Raw genomic sequence first — 19603 nt, 5'->3', positions numbered from 1 at the left:
TGAGAACGAGATGGGCAATTTAAAACAAACGTCAGTGTCACTTCTCAGATGTGTATTTATTACGAAATGGCTTGTTACTTCTGCTCCTTGACCTTTAGTCTTTATTAGTGGTGGGTGATACTTTAATAAAACCTCATCACTTGCTAGAAATAGCTGTGAACTTATCATTCTCATCCTGTGCATTAGTGGCTAGACATAAACAAGAGGGCCCATTGCAGCTGGGAGTTTTCATGTTTCATTGATTCATTTTGCTGACCTATGGATGAAACGGAGCCATCACTGAGAAGAAAAAGCATGGCTGGTAGTGTCCAGTTTTTATTAATTAAATATTTACAATAGTCCTTTTTGTTTCTGGAATACTATTAATTGGCAGCTGCAGCTGTATTGTTATTTGAAATTGATCGTCAAATTTGCATTCCAAGTTGGAATCTCTCTGGAGATTTCTCTTTAGAAAATTCTTTTGAAGTAGCTGACTCAGCTTTGGAATTTAACCCCTCTATAATGGTGAAAAGGGAGCTGTGCTGTTTTCCAACATGATGGCAGTCATTTCAAATGGTTTCTACCAAGTCTTTTTTTTTTTTTAATTTTGTTGTTTGTTGGAAGTTACTAACCATGTTGTAAACCTGCCCAGTTGCTGCAAACTTTTACATTTCTCTGCTTTACTTAAAATAATTGAGCTGTCAGTCCTCTGTTAGAAGTGGTAACCATGCAAGTTCAACTGTTTAAATTTTGTAATGAATTAAGTGTCCCCCTCCCCACCTTCTGCCCTCCCCCCCCCCTCCATTTTGTAATGAAAATTCCACTTACAGCTGAAAGAGCAGAGAAATATAAATGAAGCTCTTGGCTTCACCAAATTCTGTGAAATTAACACCAAGTTTTGCTTCTCTGCTCTTTTCTCCACTGTAGGTGGTTTTTTCATTGACAGCCCCTATTGCCAGCCTCTGAGCGTCGCACCATTTATTATTCACTTGGGCCCTCAAGATTTCTTCTCTGACTTCTAGAACCATCAGGTTGTCTGGCTTGAAATGGCAATTTCTGTCTTGGTCTTAAGAGCCTTGTGACCCCCTGAGGCTTTCCAGCTTTCAGATACACCACTCTGACACCTTCTTTGGAAAGCAATGACTGAGCATTTTACAGAAGAGCAATACTTTTATTCAAAGCCACGGTGTCTGTTTTAAAACTTCTCCTTTGGAAACCTAGCAATATCTGTACTTAAGCCCTCCTAGCGTAGTCTCTTGTCCGGGAGTTTACAGACCAATGGAGAACTTAGAATCAGTGTGTGAGCTGTGCTATCTTCTGACAGTTTTTTAAACTTTTTTAGCACATAACTTGGGTAGTTGCATTCCCGACTGCGTCAGTTAGCGCTATTATAATTTCTCAGAGATAGGGGTCCTCCTTGAAGCCATATTCTTTGCATGGGGGCTGGCACCCAGCCAGGGATGTGGCCTGCAGCCCCGGCTTCTTCTGGCTGCAGGAGCACCCCCTCTCTTGTGCAAGGTAATTGGTCCAATAGATTCCCAACATACCTCATGCTGACTAGATGCAGCGCATGGTGCGTGCAGCAAGGAGTCCTGAGTCGTTTGTAGTCGCACAGAAATCGTTAACCTGGGAACAAACCACTGATAGATTTTTCTGCTATTAGCCTTTCCTTCTTTTTTTAAAATTTGGGTGAATGTTTGAAAATCATGAATCAGTCAGTCACCGTTATTAATTGAAGAGCTGGGAATACCTCGTTAATGTATTTTTAAAACTGGTGTTGGACCCTCTGTGTATTTCAGGTTAATACTTTTAAGCAGTTTTCAGCACGTTTATCTCACTTTATTCTCGTTCTCCTCGGACCTTCGTAGCCATATCACTTGTATAAAATAGGCTGAGATCTAGTGACTGTAAGCTGTGGTCTCAGTAAACAAAGGTAAGCTCTTTTATTTTCTGATTAAAGAGAAAAAGTCAATGAACACAACGTGCATATATGACAATCATACAGGATGTATTTGATCTCTTAGGTCTTATGTCATCATGATTACCTTTAAAATTTTTATGATCTAAATGTAAAATAGTTATTTTCAGCATTTGTTTTAATACCCTTGTAATTACTTTTTATTCAAGAGAGACATTTCACGTTTACGAGTTAAATGTGTATATGTGTGTAGAAACTTATGATATAACATATATGTGAATTACACACACCTGTTTAAAAGAGTTTGGTGGTGGGAAGAGTCACCTAAGAAGACTTTAACGTCAGGGCACTCTTTGGGCCAAAGTGCTAGAATTTCATAAGCAGCAAGATTGGTAACAATGCTGGTAGGATCCATTTATATGTAGCTGTTACACAAGCAGACGATCGAAGTGCCAATTTCTCAAGGAGAGAAATTTCTCTGAGAAATGCAAATCTCTGATCTGTGTTGTATGCCCAATACAACAGCAGTAAGAAGCCATAAAAAGAAAAAGCAATAGAAAATTAAAAAAAAAAAAAACAAAAAAAAAACAAAATATTAAGGTAACTATGGAAAAATAATATGTCATTGACTGTCATTAAGCTAACTATTTGCAGAACCAACTCTGGCAAGACTCAGAATGGTAAATACCCAGTCTGCAGAGACCAAATAGACTTCAGGCAATTCATCGAGCTTTTTCCAAGGTCAGGTAGCTAGACGATTAATTTCCCACCTTCCTCAACCATCATGGAGTTCATTTACAAGATGTGAGGGTTAGGCCAAATATTTTAATAAGGATTTGCTTCATTTAGTGTGTCCCATAAGTACATTTCATATGTGATAGATGTTCTGTGCTGAGGCCGTATTTCATATATATAGAGATTAAAATGAAATTTCATGTTTTATGTGTCTCTCAGTAGCGGTTTTCTTTTTATTACTAACTTTGAAGGTTGCTGGAACAATGTTTCTCCCATACAGAATCTGTATGTATGTCAAACGTGGCTTTGGCACCCATAAAAGGTTGTATGAGGCCTAGCTGATGAGGACTACGTAGGTTCCCGTTCTCATCCAACAGCTGAGTGTCCGTTATGTGCCAGATCCTTCTCCAGGCACTAGCAAAACAGAGGCTCTGCCCAGCGAAAGCATTTTAAGTCTGAGAGTGTCCTTGTTGGTGAAATTGGGTTGATTATAAATATCCTACGTTGGGAGACAGATGATGCATTAGCAGTGTCAAAGGATAAGGACCTTGATCAGCAGTTTATTTATACATTATTTAATAATATAGGCCCTCTGACACCACTGAAATGGCCATCATTTGGAAATTCACTCATTTTAAATATTTCCCTGGCAGTTTTGAGAGCCTGAAACCAACTCTGTTTTATGTTCCTGGACCTCTCTCCAAGTAAGTGAATGCATTGCAATGAAAAACAATTATTCCAGTCCGTTTTAAGCAGTTTTTATAGTATAGCAAAGACCAAAGTGGTTGCTGTAAACACTGACCACATTTTTTTGACGACACGTGAGGGGAGTTTTACCCTTACAATCAATCGTTCATTATAACTTGCCTGTTTATTAGATTTCTTTAATAACTGCAGTGGAGGTAAATGTTCAATAGTGAGTTAGGGAGACAAACTAAGACTTGCAGATGCGCCTTCACCCTTTCCCCCAGCAGTTGGATTTCTAGTAGTCGAGGGCCCTAAAAACTAGGGACATTAAGGGCAGTTAAACCTGAAAACAACCTGCTCTGTGAATGGTCCTCCTGTACCTCCCACTCAGCACAGGCTAGTGCGTCCTCGGTGGTGGGGAGCAGGATGTAGCGTGTCTCTGAAGTCCTCAGAGCAAGAAAGGTTCTGATGCCACGCCATGCGGTGACCATAGGTCTCTCAGTGTCTGAAGGAGGCCTGGCAGGGAGACGGGCAGTAAATGAATAACAGCTGCAGAGTCCAGAAACTACCTGCTGCTGGGGTGAGTTTCAGTCTGATGTTTCTCTCTAGCAGTTACTTCCAGGGCACAAACTAGTACTTTTTATGTAAGAGTGAGTCTCTTCCCTTCCTCATCCCATCTTCCAGAAAGACTGTTTTAAGTCAAAAATTCAAGTTGAGTTAGTTGTAAGAATAGAGATCCTTTCCCACATTATCATTTTAGGTAGGAGCTAACAGCTTCCATTGATACTTGAAGCAGTGATCTTTGGAGATTTAAAAAAATAGCACCATAGTGCAAATTAGGTTATGTAAGCTTTACAGCACAGCTAGAAATAGGGACTAGAAACCATGTGGGAATCTGGGCCAAAGGATTTTTCTCCCTCCAGCAAATTCCCGTGGGGCTTGGGAATTGGAAGAGTTAATACACGCAAAGTGCTTTGAATAATACCTGGTGCCCAGAAGTTCTCGGTCAGTGTTGGCGGTTCCTGCCACGGTTGGCTGAAGTGACAGAAGGTATGTGAGGGAAGCGAGACTGTGCTGGCAGGTAGCTGAGAAGCAGGTGCGTGACCTACTCAGGGGAGCTGCATTGGTTCCTTGGTGGTCGCAGGTTTCGGGTGCTTCCAGTCTTTGAGAGAGGACTCCTGGCATCGGGGGACTAAACAGGAAACACAGAGCAAATGCTTGGTGAGCGAGGCAGTGTGGGGAGGTCGCTGCACACCCATGCTGACTGAGAGTGCCCGTGTTTCTGCTGAGGTGGTGAAATCATTGGCCAGTCTGCTGCCAGGGATTCATAAATCCTTGCTTTGGGATTTAAGTGTGCTTAGAACTTCAAAAGGGCTGAGCTTAGAATATCAACCTGCTGATTCCCAGTTTCCTACCAGTACATTAATAAGAAAAATGAGGTGCGTGATTTCAGCGAGGCCTGGAGCTCACCGGTGTTGGGCCAATAGTCTTGTAAACCACAGACCAAGGAGCCTGGGTGGCACGCTTAGAAGGCCACTGACCCCGCTGCTCCCCTCCATAGCATTCCCGCAGCTTCTCTCTTCCAGTTTGCTTCACCACTTTGGAAATAATCTGCACTCCTCGCTACACGAGGCCTCCCCTGTTTGCTCTTCTCTCAGAAAACACATCTGCCTCTCCATCCTGCTCTCTTCAGCAGAAGGAAAGATGGGTAGATGGTGAGACGGGTGCTGTTGGTTGAATAGCATAGTCCTGTCCCTTTCTGCACAGGCTTCAGGCACCTCTGAGGGAGGATGGGCGGGTGCATCCCCGTCCACCGGCACGACGTATGCTAGGTGGGGATTACAGATTGAGTTCTGGGATGCTCCAAGTTTATAAAAACTGTGTCGGTAGGGACTGAGCATTACCTTTAAAGGCAGATAAGGTAGATCTGCGTTATAGTCAAGACGTGCCTTCTTCTTCTCCTTCTTTTTTTTTTAACGGTACCAGCGATGGGAAGTGAAAGAGGAGGGGACATGACAGCAACAGCTTCAGGGGAGGCTCCAACGGCCTCCCTCTCGCTGTCCCCCCAAAGCAAGAGGCTTTTCTTAAATCCAAGAGGTTCCCCCATTCCTCAGCTGTGGCCGTTTGGTGGAGTCATTTCCTCATTGAGCCAAGGTTGAGGGAAGGCCTTTCTTTTCTTCCTTCCTTTCTTTTTTTTTTTCCCCCTTGACCAATCAGTTTGATTGGTCTTCACCCCTTGGTCCTTCTAAGCAGGGTCTTGGTGATTCGTGGCAGAATTTTGCCATTTGTCATTTCTGCCAAGTGCGGCTGCCCCTCTGCGCTCTGCCCAAGCAGTGGACGGGAGACTGACCAGCATGTCCTGGCTGGAGATGTGTGGTCCTTACCTCTTCTGCTGCTTCTGGCCCTAGGAGGGCACGGGATTAGCCCGGCAGGCCTGCGGACGTTCTCTCAGCGCTGCCTGCGGCCCAGTCTATTAGCCTGCCTCGAGTCTCTGTACGGCTGGGACGGATGGTCTCTGCTTGCACATGTCAGCTGAATGTCTCCGGTAATGGAGTTAACAGGAGCCTTCTGTTTAGGTCATTTTGGGCTGTGGGCAGCAGTAGATTGGAGAAGGAGAAGAGAGAGAAGGAAGAAATGCTGAAATTACTCTCTTGCATGTGCCGGGCACTTGGACCTTGTTCTCAAACAACCTTCTTGGAGGTAGTATTCTCATTCTCAGATAAAAAAAAAAAAATAGGCTCAGGGTTCAGGGCTGGAGTTAGGAACAAAACCCCAGTCCGTCCGATGCCAAAGCCTCTTTCACCGCACCGTGTGCGCTGTGGGTGCCGTCTGGACAAAGGGGAGGAACGTGCCGGGTGGCGGGAAGGAGGTGTGCAGGCCGTGGGCCAGGCCCGGCGGGGGCCTCACACCTCACATGGGGTCACAGGGTCCTGAGATCACAGGCGCCTCCTGTGCTGGAAGCCAGGCTCTCTGACTTGAGGCTGTTCTGGACCAGATATTCTGGCCTTTTAAAAATAGGGCTGTTTTTTGTGAGACCAATTGGGAAAGATTATGTAACTGGAAAGATAGGCTGGAAGACTTAGGTGTGGTTGCATAAACAAAGGAAGCCCTTGTATTTCAAGCTTTTTTTTTTTTTTTTTTTTTTCTGTTTGAATATCAGTGACAACTCGAGGTATAGGTTTTCATTTAGCTAATGCTTCCTGTGTATATGTTCTGTCTGGCCTGAGATTGGTGATGGGGATGTCTTAGAAGATTTGAGCCAAGACACTCAAGGCTGGCAAGGTTCTGACTCACAGGGTAAAAGGAAGAGGGGCCTGGAGGGCCGGCAACCCAGGTTTGGGGTAGAAGTGTTGGGAGCCGTCCTGTGCTGAACAGAGCTTGGGGAGTGCCGGATGGCAGTGGCCTGTTCCGATTGCCAGGACTTTCCCCAGACTAGGCTTCAGGGAAGGTGGCCAGCCTGAAGGTCGCAGGCGGCCCTCTAGGTTGCGCTGTGCTTGGTGAGCCCTGCTGGGATGGCTTTGAGGTCTCTGAATTGCTGCACTTGAGCCGTTCTTCTGAACTCGGCGGAATCTCCCGCTGCTGCAGACCATGTCGCCAGCTCCTTTGCTAACAACTGCCACCTGGGTCTCTGCTTAGGGATAGGTGGGGGTAGGGATGGAGGCAGAATCCTCTCCAGGGAAAGACAGTCCTCCCTCACCCCAAGTCATTGTCCTTGGCATTTGGCCATTTCTCTGCGCCACCTGCCGTGATGCTGGAGGGGAGCAGGAGGAAGGAATGGTTTTAAACCCAGGTTGCACGAGTTCCAGAGCAGTGACTTGTGTGAGGAGAGTGAGTACCTGGCCCGGCGCTCGCTTAGCAGCTGTTCTTTCCCGGTGGCCGATCTGTTTCCCTACAGTGTGGAGAATCGCCGGGCACGGACTGTTTTTCTTCCTGAGCAGGCAAGGCTGTCGAAGCCCAGAGAGCTCTCCAGAGAGCTCTCCAGATCACCCAGCTTGTTTGTGGCAAAACGCTGTGGCTCCTAATGAGTTTTTAACCACACAGAAGAAATGACATGTCTTCCACTGTTTTTGGAGTTAACAGAAGCCCTTTCTTGGGGACGAGAGTTGAATTAGACAACAACTGTGGGATCTGGAAATGATCTCCTTTTATAGATGAGGAAATGAAGGCTTAGCCAAAATGACTTGCCCCAAATTATACAGCAGTAAGCGGCTGAGCCCACCCATTCTGCCAGCACGGTGCTCGGTACTGGTGGTTTGTCTTACTGGTCTAGACTGCTTGCCTGCCCAGTTTCCCTTCCTCTCTCTGAAGCATTCTGCTTACCTCTCTTCCACACTTCTGGGACATATCCTGTGTGGTTTGAAGCAAAACAAGCAAAAACCAATGATCCACCTCTCGCCCTGCCCCCTGCCATGTGGAGGGAAAAAAAAAAAAAAAAAGAATCCAGACTTTGGGCTTATTCTTTCTCTGGTTCCTTTGGAGGAACTGTTAGCTTGCCCCTGGGCTTAGGGAACTGGTTAACCTTGGGCCTGGCAGCCTATTCTGTTATTGTTGTTGTGCCTGTTTCCATACCGTTTTTTGGTACCATAACTGAACTCTGTAATCAAGTGTAGACCAGTGATTGCCGCTGGAGAGACCCCCAGGGGTTTGGTAGGCAGGGAGGGATAAGCTGTTGGAAGTGTGCTTTTCGTATTCTTCTGCGTCCATGTTTTGGTTGTTGGCTGTCGTCTGTCCCTGCCTAGGCCTTCATTATCTGCTCCACCCAAAGGAGTCATCCCCACAGTAACACGTTGCCCACAGTGCTCGGATGCTGTGGGATCTCATTGGACCCTTCCATCATGGAGATGTTCTCAGAAGTTGCTCCGCTTTCTAACATCTTTCATGTCCTTGGAGGCTATGTTAAGGGAAATGTCGTGGACATCATCTAGGAGGTGAGAAACCTCTGGAAGGTGGCACCTGGGGAACTTGGGAAGGCCGAGGGCCCCTCCAAATGAGATTCACTGAGGCTGCTGGGGAGACCTGGGGAGATCACGGACCTTTCCATCAGCTATTTTAAAGGGTTATTTTGACTTGTACGTGACTCTAGAAGGAAGGTTAAAGACGGTTGTAGGAAAGCAGTTGGGCAGTTTGGGCAGTGTATGCCTCCCGAGATGGTGGGGCCGTCCTGGGAGAATAGGTGTGACGAGAAGCGAGGCCGGTGGTGACCAGGAATGTTTAAGCAAGCCAGCTATTTGCACAGTGCAGAGGGATTTCTTCCACAGGATGTCAGGTTTGGATGGCACGCCGATGTGATCGGTGACACTGCCAAGGCCACTGCTCCCCTCTTTGGCACATGGATTCGTTGAGGAACATTCACTGTCAACTACTGCTTGTTTCCCAGGCTCTCCCAGCTGGAGAAAATGTCAAGATCTTCTGTTTAGACAGCGGAGTAGAAGGTGAAACCACTGACCGAGGTGGAGTGCACAGGAAGGGGGAGCTCAGGGGCCTGACCAGGTCAGAGCCGTCTCCTGTGGTTGGGGAAGACTCTGGCAGGCCTCCTGCTCTGTGAGGAGGCCTAGGACCTGAGCAGCTTTGACGGGAGTGGCAGAGGCTTCCCGCGGAGACTGGCATCTGCACTGGATGGAGGTCTGCCCGGGGGGGGGGGGGGGGGGGGGGGGGCGGGTCATGAAGGAGAGCTTTCCAGAAGGGGGCACAGCGTGCACAGAAAGGGCATAGCCTTCTGGAGCAGCACGAAGGTACTTGCTGATGGCAGCTGGTACCTGGGGCGAAGATGGGGAAGGTGTGGGGAGGGAAGAAGGTGCTGGCAGGGCAGGAGTGGGCGATGGGAGAGGGGCGGCAGTGTGGCAAGGGCCATCTCTTTTGGGCTGGGAAACGGGGGTTTGGTGGGCCCAATTTCTCATCAGTGGGTGGCTGTGAGCCCTCTTCTTGTGCTCTCTGGGTTAGTGGCTCTTTGGCGGTGGATAGAGAGGTGTGCAGGCTGGCCAGTCAGCATCTTACCCTTGCCCCGAGTTTCTGCACGTGTCTGCTCTCCTGATCTCACCAAAGGGAGTGACAGGTACTGAGTGTTCACTCATATAGAGGCCCTCTGCTTTTTAAAAAAGTAATGTTTTGGTTTCTTTACCCGGGCAAGGTCTGGAGCTCCTTGGATTCAGCACCTACAGAACATGGTTTTTACTTAGTGGGAAGTTGCAGATTTGCCACACACACAGAGCACTTTAAAGAGGGGGGAAAAAAACCATGTAACATTTTGGCGTCTAGCTCAGTCCTACCACCTCTGGCTCATCCTGGCCAGGTGGCATAGAGCACTGAAAGGAGTCAGGGTGGGTTTCTGCACCTCTCTTATTTATATAGCTCTCTTGGGGACTAAGGCTAAAGAGGCAGCTGTGGTTTCGAACCTTCAGGTCAGAGCTCTGCAAGGTTACAGGTGCACTGAGACAGTGATCCTGTCTGCCTTTGGGGTGGCCAAGACCTGAGGGTCAAGTGTCTGCAACTTGTCTTCTTACTCTGTTGGGCCACAGAAGTATCACTTGTGTGTCACAATGTGGAAATACATGGGAGCACTCCCTTAGACCTGGTGTCAGCAAACTTTCTGGAAAGGGCCAAACGGTAAATCTTCCAGACATGGCTATTCAGCTTGGTTGTGGTCACGCAAGAGCAGCCAGAGATGGTGCATAAACCCAGGCGTGGCTGTGGTCCGATAAAATTGACTTTAAAAGAAACAAAAGCGTGGGCCTTATTTTGCCTACCCCTGCCTTAGGCTGTAGAGACTGACCCTTTGGCTTAATTATGACTGGAAACTTCCTTCCATCTGCCGCCTGGCCCATCTACCTGAAACAGAAGACTTCCTGAGCATCTGTTCTGTATGAGCACTGAGGAGGAAGGGGCAGTCCTGGCCCGTAAGGACCACAGGTTTTGGGGGGGTGGCGCACTGACAGGTGAGACCAACATGTAGAACAGAACAGGGCTCAAGGAAGTGCAAGGTGACAGGGCCCCAATGACAGAAGGGCTAAGGGCAAATCAGGAGAGCCCTAGGAAGCTGCTCTGGAGAGGACACCAAGAACCGTGTAGTCACACAGGCACGTTGGGCCCAGCCTGGGCAGGGCCCTGAATGCCAGGCTAAGGAGCGTGGGCCTCATTCTCTGGGCCCTGGGGAGCCAGTGAGAGATTGTGTTTAGAACAGTAAAGTGATCACAGGTGCATTTTAGAAACGGCACTCTGGTCATAGAAGACCAGAGTTGTGGTTGCAGATGGTATCTCGGTTTTGTCCGGACGTTTTAGGCAAGAGTTGGGTTGGTGTTGCTATGAGTAGAAAGGAGAGGTCCGGAGAATTGGTTGTTCTCTACCGTTCTGACTTGGCGGAGTTGGATAAGTCCTCTGTCTCCAGGCCTTTCTGTCTTGCTACCCTTTTAAATAAGGGCAAGACAAAACCAGGATTAGATTCTGGCTTGGGGCCTTGATGTGTGAGAGTAAAAGTGAGTTCCCCTTGCTTCAGAATGGAGTTCATGGCAGGAGAGCTTCACGGAGCAGACTCCCTTCCCGTTGGCATGCAGCCAACACACGAAACAGGCCTTGCGAGAAGTGCAGAGGATGGTCAGGACTCTCGAGAAGCCTACAGGCCACTGAGGCAAGATGCCCGTATGTGACAGGCCGAAGCCAACACTGCTCGGGTGTATCACAGACTGCCTGAGGCCAGGCCTTCTGGCGGGTGCACGGGGAGACGGAGGTGAGTCACTCATGGTGCCTGCCCCAAGGTGCTCAATGTAGTTGGGGCAACAAAAACCAACTATAAATGTATATAGTGCTTTCTATTTCCCCGATATCCACAACCCCCGCCCCCGCCCCGAGATTTCTAGGCAGGTGGAAGGATGCTTTTTACTGAGCCAAGGTGAGGTGTGAGGGTCGGGAGCTGCCATGGGAGGGCCCCTGGGGACTGGAGAAAGGCCACCTACTTTGAGTGTGTGTGCACCTGCTGTCTCAGTGAATCCCCCACAGGCCCCTGGGAGGGGTGAGGCTGCCTGGCGCCTGCGGCTAGGAGGTGTGGCGTCTGCACTGGCCTTATTGAGAGGTGGTTTCTTCGTGGTCCGCTGGCACCCCGGTCAGGAGTGAGGGGTCTGGTGGCTGCCCTGGCTCCCTGGGGAGCTGTGTGCCATCCTTGCTGGGAACCAGGTGAGGGTTATGGAAGGAAGTTTTGGTGAGGCTGTGCCTCCAGGGCATGTTGGATGCCCGCCTTGCTTGTCAGGCTCTTTCTGGTGGCGGGTGGGCCTCTCGGACTTTGCTGCCTGGTCTTGTCTTTTTGGGGGTGTGGAGGGGGGGCTCTTGTGCTCTTAACGGTAGGTATGGGACTTGGCCGAGGGAGGAGCACTCCTTGTGTTTTCCATAGGCGTTTCTCCGCTCCTCGAAGGGGGAAGGACAAAGGTGGGCCTGGCTGTATGCGAGGTGTGGCCGTTAGAGGCAGCTTGGTCCTGGCCCCGGCCCTTGCCCTCTCCTCGTCCCCGAGCGTAGGCTTGATGCCGTTTTCTTAGCGAAATAAATGGTCAGAAGGTTGCTTTTTTTCTTTTACTCTAACCTAAATATTTCTGTTGTTCTGGAAAGTCACATTTTTTTTTGTTCATGGAAACTAAGGGTAGGGACAGGAGTGTTAGCGCAGAAGACTCTTTAAGGAGTCCCTTCTCCACTGGTAATTTATTAAGTTGCATTTAAGTGTCCAGCCTCTTTCTCCCCTTTTCCGGGCTGAGCACCGCTCCCCACCTCAGGCTTAGGAGTTGGTCTGGTGTGTCAGGGGCAAGACGTATTGCTCCAGATGGGCTTGTTTCCTGGATGTGTGTCACTGTGACGCATCCTTGAGTAACCTCATCTGTGGCGCTGACCCCTGAGGTAGTGACGATGCCCACAGGAGCTTTGGAATTCCGTGCCAGGCCAGCCCCGATTCCCTACTTACTTCTCTCACCTTTTGTGTCAGAAGCGCTGCCATTAGACGCATCCCTTTCCCTGACCAGGATGGCATCTCACGCTCAGACCAGCCCTGGGCCATCAGGTAGGGTTCACACTGCACCCCTACTTCATAGAGGGAACACTGAGAGCTACCTGTTCCCTCGCTCACTTAATGCAGTGGTTTTTCAGCACCTGGCCGGGCTATGGCTATGTGGGAGGTGGCTTAGCTGCCATTTTTTGCTACCTTTCTTGGAGAGGAAGGCTTGTTTCTAGAAACTCAGCTGGGTAGCCAAACCATAGGCAACCTCAAGGCCCCGACTAGGGCCTTAGTTTTGACACCTCCTAGGAATCCCAGGCAGCTGTCGCCCGTGCAGTCTCCCAACTCCAGATGTACTTCCTCTCCTGGGGCTTGAGGAAACAAAATGAATGCTTGCTTGATGGGGGAATGCTCTGCCTTTGTTCCTCTTGACTTCTAGTGAGGCACAAGCCCCTTCATTTGGTAAATCTTACGTACATTAGCCCTCAGCAGCGCTTACCCCAAAGTGTTTTGTACTCAGGCCTTTCACCAGGGACCCATCCACTGGCCTCTTGTGCTGAACATCTTGTCCAAGTGGCTTGTGGCTTTAGGAGAGGACAGTCTCCTGAGAGAACCCTAATTATTAGGGTGAGGACACTTCTGGGGGCAGTGAAGCTGATGGGCCTGGCTCGGCCTGTTAGCTCCACAGCCCGCCCACCCTGGTCTCAGTGCCATGTGGCATTACCAGAGAGTGGCCTGTAGGACTTGTCACCCACTCCATGCAGAACTCTGGGTCTGGGGACGAGGCAGCTAGCTCAGAACTAAGGCCCAGATCTATTCGAGAGGGGGCTTCTCTCATAAAGGAGCAAGGTGGCCCTGCTCGGCCTCAGCCCCTGGGGTGGGGAGTCCAGGAGGCATGGAGAAGGCCGAGTGTAGTTGTGGGTAGAAAACCTTTCCCTACTGCACGGTTACACACATGACATTGGACTCCTGGCTATGGCTTACTCTCACTCTGGTGATGGCCAAGGTAGTTTTTTAGGTATCAACTGAAAATACCTATCTATCTGTATATCTATTTACTGTGTTTTGTTTTGTTTTTTTCTGAATACGCAAGTGTAAATAGTATCATTTGCAGTGCAAAGTCCTTGGCAATAACTTTACGTTGTGTATTATGTTGAAAAAATTGGCAAATGCGACCACCATGGATTGTCCTTCCCGTCTGGGGCAATGATTACATGTAGGACTCTGAACTTTAAACCTTCGGCGTGGTTGAAGCAGCAGCCTGCATGTGTGGACTGTCACCAGTGCCTCGTCCAGGATGCCTGGCCTTCATCCAAAGGGACTCTCTGCCACCCCAGCGCCCACACTGTGGCTCCTTCGCACTGACTATGTCGGACTCTGCCGTAGACTGGTCCTCTTGTCTGGCTGCTGCAGTCTGTCTGTAATGCCCTGACATGTTGCATTCTCCCCATTTGGATGAATAAAAATAAAAGCTTCTGTCTTCAACAGCAGTGGACCCACTTTGGTTAAATGAAAGCTGTGACTTTGATGAAGTGGCCGAGTGCAGGACCACTTTCCTGGCCCTCATGACTCTCCAGGTCAGAACACGTGGCAGGATCTTCCCGTCATGGAGAGGGATGAGGAGCCAAGGCCTCGGTCCCGTTCCCTACAACTCTCTGCTTCTCTGCTAATGGTGCAAAATGTTTACTGAACTGAAACTTTAACTTGGGACCCTGGCGTAGTAAGTGGTGACTTACGGGTGCTGAGGGCTCAATTCTAAACCTTAGAATTTACCAGGTACTTTTCACACATCTCAGTCTTACTATATTCGTGCCTATTCTCCAGGACTGGCATTACCCACACATGACAGATCAGAACACTGAGGCTCACAGATAAAAGTAGAACTTCTAAATGGCAGCAACAGTTTGTATCCAGAGCTGACGCTCCACCCCTCCCCCTCCCCCCACCGCCCTTGTGAGGGTCCCATAGTGGAGCTGCCCCAGAACATCCTGAGGAAGCAGAGCCAGGCCCAGGCCTGCTGATGCCTCTTCCAGGTAAGTGCAACCACTGTGGGTAGACGAAGGCACTGGGTGTTCCTGCTTCACTTTGTAAGTCAGGGCCCACCCCCTCTCTGTGCGCCCTTGCACCGGATTCATGAGCATGCTTAGAACTGGCCACAGAAGAGCTGGCTGTCCTGGGCCTGACCCCACGGTCACGGCGAACAGCCTGTGGAGTTGAAATGGGGGTGTGAAGGGCGGGAGCCTTGCTGGTCTTGCTCGCGGGCCCCAGAAGAGGAGGAGGTGGCTCTTGAGAGAGAAGGTTGAAATGGCAGATCTTGTGATCGTGGGCAGGAAATCTTCCACCGCTGCTTACAAATCTGAGGATAAGATCACTGAACTCCCAGGGGCGTTCAGACAGCTGGAGGGACCAGCAGCACACAGGCGAAGGATCAGGAGCTTTATGGTGCCCCAGCAACCCCTAGGACACAGGCGAGGAGAAGAACTTGGAAAGGTCATGTGACTTTCCAAAATGAGTGGTGCACCCAAGGTCACAGTCTGGCCTAGAATCCAGCGTGCAAGTGTGTCGTTGGCAGTGAAGTGCTCTGCCGGTCACGGGGAGCTAGAGGTGCGGGTTAACGGCCGTGGCGCCTGGGCCAGGAACCCATGGGTCCAGTTTCCTCTCCGATAAAATGGGGAAGGGGCAGAGACTCAGTGCTTAGGCCTCTTGCTCTGGGAGCCACTGCCCCAGCCATTGGGTATGGTCCTAATCCTTGCACCTGTTTCATCCTTCTGACCTCATCACCCCCCAGATGTGTCCTACGAGAGGGGGCGTCCCAGTGTCAGAGGCAGGCTAATAAGCAAGTGAAGCGCTCTAATGCCATAAACCTCCGTCAGACTGATGAGGACAGGCCTCTCCCAGGTCACAAGGGGCCCGTATCACCTTACTCCCCGGTGCGTGGACTCGCTTCTGTTGGGTCAGTCAGAGCCGGGAGTTGTGGTCTCAGCTTATTTTTAGCTCCCGTGGATTTTCTTTTCTTCGCTCCTGCTGCGGGGACTTGGAATTCAGAGCAGACAGGGTGGCGGCACTCCTGGGAGACTAAGGAAGATGCCGCCTCCTCCCTGGGAATTCTTCTCAAGGCTCTGGAGAGCAGCTGGGGTTCAGCAGGGCCTGCAGTCCAGCGGCCTGTGCCGTACTTCCGCTGCTTTTGAGCAGCCCTGACAGCACGGTCCGGGAAGAGATGTGGCCACGGTCAAAAGCGTGATCTGAGTTTTCCAGCATGAAGCCTCTTGCTCTTTGCTCTACCACGGTTCCCTCCAGCCACCTCCACGTCTGCTGCCACTCTGGCCACCAGTGAACTTCCCTGTCACCGATGAGTCTTTGATGGTCCTGCCCTCGCTGTGATGTAGAGCACGCTACACTTTTCCTCCCGATGGCCACAGCCTCACACTGTGGCCCCTCTTTCTCTTTAAATGGGGGTGCCTAGGCCTGCAGTTTGCCCTTGCTCAGTGTGTACATCTCGTACGGTCTTACCTGCCCTGCAGGACTCCACATCTACACAGGGACGTGGAGATCTTTTTGATGGTGACAACTGTTGGCAGTGTTGGGGGGAGGGGTGCTTCATCAGCCAGAAGCATAGGACAGCGCCCCACAACAAACGATTATCAGTAGTGCTAAGGTCCCGAAACCCACGCGACTCCCGACCGTCTAGATTCTGGGCACCTCCCAGTGGCGTTTCCCGGACAGTCTCAAGTCCACACACCAAGAGCTCCATTTCTCTCCATTTGTGTCCTTCCCCTTTTCTCTCACCAAGTTTCTGTAACTCTCCAGGAATCGTCTCCAATCTGGCCTATTTTACCACCTCTCTTTATAAAGACTCTAGATGTCTTCTCCAAGTTTTCTTCCTAAAGGACTGACAGGACTCTTCCCCCCAGTTTTTAAGGCAAGTTGGCTTCAAACCCTTCAGTAGTTCCCTCCGCCTTCAAACCCCTCAGCCTCAGGGGCCTCAACCTCATTATCCAGTCTCGCTCCGTCAGACCATGGCGTACCCACCTGGCGTTTCCTGCAGCTAAATGTCTTGCTGCTTCTCCATCCCACAACCCCCTCAGGTCATCAGTGCAGAAAACGGTCACTGCCGCTTCACCTCCCTGTCCCCACAGGGCCCCATATACCTGTTTCAGCACTTAGCATACAGTGTGGCACCTAGTATTCTCAGTCTGAGTCTCAACACAGCTCGGGGACTTCCCCGAGAGCGAGGACCATCTGACTGATCTTAGGCCTAACGTGCCCAGGCTGACTGGTACACGGACTCCTTTCGCTGGGCCGGGGCTCAGCTGGGAGAGGAAGGTTTCTGCCGAATCCCTACACTCCCAGACACCAGGACCCTTGGGACCGGCAAAGCCTAGAGCGAGCTGGCCCTTCTGGACTCCTGCCCCAGCTAGCCGCGAGTGTGGATCCCACAGACAGGTTCTCTAGCCTGCAAATGGCAGAGGACTCCCAAACGTGCCGTGGAGCCGCTGTCCTGGCCCCTCGTGAGGCACCCGCCCAGCTTCGGGGCAGCGGAGAGAAGACAGGGCAGAGGCTTCACTCACCGCCTTCCCTTCTTCGAGGCCGGGTGTAGAAGGGGTCCTGAAGGGCAGGTCACACGGGGAACACCGCAGGCTTGGGGAGACTGCTCTTCTTCCTGCCGCAGAGAAGGGGGCGAGGTGGTGAAGAGGGACGGCCGGGGCCCTGCGCATCCTCAGGGTGCAGGGGGACCCCGTAAGTAGAAAGGAACTTTCTGAAAGATGTGTCTGTCCATGCCGCCACTCTTCCTGAAAAGTGTTAGGGCTAGACCCCAGCTACTCGGACTGCCTCTTCCCCCACAGCTACTTCTCTTGCACATTCACATTTCAGGCCTCGAATTCCTCCCATCTCTTGCCTGGTGAGATGCTTTCACCTCCTGTAGGACCTCCTTAACCCTCCAACACGGGAATGGCGCCTGCCCCGGGAACAGGGCACTGGATTTCACCAAGTGGGTCAAGTCTGCCGTGGTGGCGCAGGCGTCGGCCTGGCAGAGGAGAAGCTCGTCTCCCCACACCCCGTGCCGCTGGCGCGCCGGAGCCGTAGGGGTGGGGAGGCGCCTGGGGCCCCCACACACCTGTCCCGACAGCGCGGAGGCTGCTCTTCTCGGACAGTGGGAGCAGGGAAAGGGGCCGGAGCACATAATGATGAAACCGGTTTCTACAAAGTGATGCTCTTTGTACCAAAATATTTAATGAATATGCTGTTAAAATAAAACCAACAAAAGAAATAGTAATACAATTTTACTGGTTTATATTTCAGTTCATAAAGTTGACACACTGAAACTACCCTAGCACAATGTCCACGCACCTAGTTTTAGATGGGCTTACAGCTGTTTTGGTAACTGAACAAGAAAGACACAGAAAGCGGTGGAGGGTGTGGTTCGGGGGGTGGGGGTTGCCATTGTTACCTCCCTTGTCACAGTGACCTCAGCAAGCGTTAGTATAGCCAACAGGAAAAGAGATACAAAACAACCCAAGAATCTTTATACACAAACCAGTGCCTCTTAGAACAGCTACCTGCACCCTGCGTGCGGAGACCAGATCATCGGCGCCAGCCCGTCAGCATATCACTATATAAATTAAAAGGTCTAGGTTATTTGTTTTTTTAAAGGTGCTAAAACCTCCATTCTGTAGTTTTGAAGTGAGAACCTGCAGCCCATCTGAACAGCGAGGTCTGCACCCAGCACACTCGGGGGAGGGCCCGGGGGCCCAGACAGCCAGGGAGGGACACGGGTCAGCAGGACCGGGCCTGGGCCTGTGCATCCCGCACATGTGTCTACACACACACACACACACACACACACACACACACACACACACGGCGCAGTGTCCTCCTCGCCTGTATGACCTGTTGTGCAAAAGCACTAGGGACCTTGAAGTGATGGAGCATTTCCCAGCTCTCGAGAGGGTCGGGGAGGAGAGTGGAGCCCAGCAGAACTGGAGTGACATTAAGTGCCCAAATATCCACATAATTAGGTTGTGCAGATCAGTCTCGGTCTGGGATTTAAACACTGTCAGTTGGGCACACTGGGAAAAGATATTTATACACACACACACACACACACACACACACACACACACACGACACATGAAGCAAAATAAGATTTGTCCACGTTATGATTAACCCTGTCTCACAGTCGGTCAAGTCGCCCAGCCCAGCCCTGTGACGTTTTGGCAGCTAACACTAAAAACAAGAGGAACTAGAAGAGTTGCATAGAATTGATCAGAAACGTGAATAATGCCAAACCCAACACCTGTGCAATGTGTTCTTTAACAAAACTAGGTGGCTTCAACTACAACCAGGAAACCCTCCTATTTAAAACAAAGTGCTTCTCCGCGTCTACCTGGAGGACCCTATGCTGGCACGAAGTAGATAAGAATTATTTGCGATACTGATCCCCTGCCCCCCCCACCCCCACCCCACAATATATATATAATATGTATATTTAAAAACAAACAAAGATTAAAGGTTTAGAAAAAAACCAAAAGCCTGAAGGATCCCCAAACTCCGATAATGTCAACTCAGCCCTTGGGCTGGGTGAGGTGGTGACCCACACCAGGAAGAGGCCTGGGAGCTCACACGGAGGATGGTTTCCCAGAGCGTGTCCAGAGCGTCACTCAGCCAGCAGGCCTGTTAGCATCAGTAGTTAGGAGAGCCTTACCCCAGAGAGGCTGCCTGCTTCATGAGCTCTGGTCCAATGACCTACCAACATGCTGCTATGGATCTGACTTAGGTACATTCTGGTCCTGGGACATGTCACAGAATCACACATCTGGCCAAAGAAGGCAACAAAAGGTGTCGTGTTTTCTGAAGGTGTCTGGAGGCAGCCACTTCACTCAGCAAGTCTCTTTCCCTTGAACCCCCGTTGCCGTCTTTATGGAGCTCAGGGTTCGGTTAAACCACGTCTTCTTGGCGGCCTGTACCTCGTTCAGGGCAAGGCCTAAATGGTGCTCCAAGTCCTGCAAGGGGAACAATGTACGGTGAGCATGCTGGGCTCCAGTGTCAAGGGAGGTGCCTCCCGAGAGCTGAGCCAAGATAAGAATTCAGCCTATGTATTCTTGAGAGGCCTCTGGAAATTCCCCAGTCTCCACCTGGCATAAAAGGGTCTGGAATCCCTAGAGTTCTGGGATTTTTCCTAGTTAAGACCTCTTCATTTCTTGCCTCGTCTACTTATTAAAACAACCTCCTAACTGAGCGCTTCCTTCTCTTATCCACCGACTGCACATCAGGCAGACAGAGCTAATGGTCTGGTTCAAAGACCACGCCACTAATTTCCA

The 19603-nt window shown here is 50.3% G+C and overlaps 3 protein-coding genes across 11 annotated transcripts in view; 1 reads left to right on the top strand and 2 right to left on the bottom strand.

The window, feature by feature from the left end:
* The window catches only part of LOC123593634 (spermatid perinuclear RNA binding protein), an 85571-nt gene extending 71797 nt beyond the window's left edge, over nucleotides 1-13774 (top strand). The window contains exons 18-20 of one of the 3 annotated variants that reach the window (XR_006710417.1): nucleotides 907-1912; nucleotides 3286-3336; nucleotides 13378-13774. The gene's annotated coding sequence lies outside the window, so the exon portion shown is untranslated. Of the gene's footprint in view, nucleotides 1-906; nucleotides 1913-3285; nucleotides 3612-13377 lie in introns of those variants that run through there. The other 2 variants (XR_006710419.1, XR_006710418.1) reach the window with 2 other exon arrangements.
* On the bottom strand, nucleotides 1898-17507 carry LOC123593638. Of its 2 annotated transcripts, none has more exons than XM_045469829.1 (4): nucleotides 17401-17507; nucleotides 16853-16944; nucleotides 4305-4511; nucleotides 1898-3835 (listed from the first exon to the last, which is right to left on the bottom strand). In XM_045469829.1, the coding sequence occupies exons 1-4, from the start codon at nucleotides 17464-17466 to the stop codon at nucleotides 3631-3633; spliced, it is 570 nt and encodes a 189-aa protein (XP_045325785.1). In that variant the 5' UTR covers nucleotides 17467-17507; the 3' UTR covers nucleotides 1898-3630. The 2 variants fall into 2 exon arrangements, with proteins under 2 accessions (XP_045325785.1, XP_045325784.1); XM_045469828.1 differs by having other exon boundaries at nucleotides 17182-17471.
* RABGAP1 (RAB GTPase activating protein 1) overlaps nucleotides 17495-19603 on the bottom strand; it is a 180730-nt gene continuing 178621 nt past the window's right edge. For 5 of the 6 annotated variants that reach the window (XM_045469812.1, XM_045469814.1, XM_045469815.1 and 2 more), the window contains one exon: nucleotides 17495-19285. In XM_045469812.1, coding sequence (XP_045325768.1) covers nucleotides 19163-19285 — 123 coding nt within the window. In that variant the 3' untranslated portion in view covers nucleotides 17495-19162. The remainder of the gene's footprint in view (nucleotides 19286-19603) is intronic. The other variant, XR_006710416.1, reaches the window with a different exon arrangement.

Source organism: Leopardus geoffroyi, chromosome D4 (assembly GCF_018350155.1).
Source record: "Leopardus geoffroyi isolate Oge1 chromosome D4, O.geoffroyi_Oge1_pat1.0, whole genome shotgun sequence".
Lineage (NCBI taxonomy): Eukaryota > Metazoa > Chordata > Mammalia > Carnivora > Felidae > Leopardus > Leopardus geoffroyi.
Note: the sequence above shows the minus strand (reverse complement) of the source record. Positions and strands in the feature narration are given on the sequence as shown.

Coding starts and splice junctions, on each gene's coding strand:
- LOC123593638 (XM_045469828.1), bottom strand. CDS start 17,466: ATGTGCTCCGGCCCCTTTCCCTGCTCCCACTGTCCGAGAAGAGCAGCC. Junction 4,512..16,852: donor GCCTCGAAGAAGGGAAGGCG/GTGAGTGAAGCC, acceptor TTTCCTGTTTAG/TCCCCCGATGCCAGGAGTCC. Junction 3,836..4,304: donor CGAGAACTTCTGGGCACCAG/GTATTATTCAAA, acceptor TCTCCCTGCCAG/GCCTCCTTCAGACACTGAGA.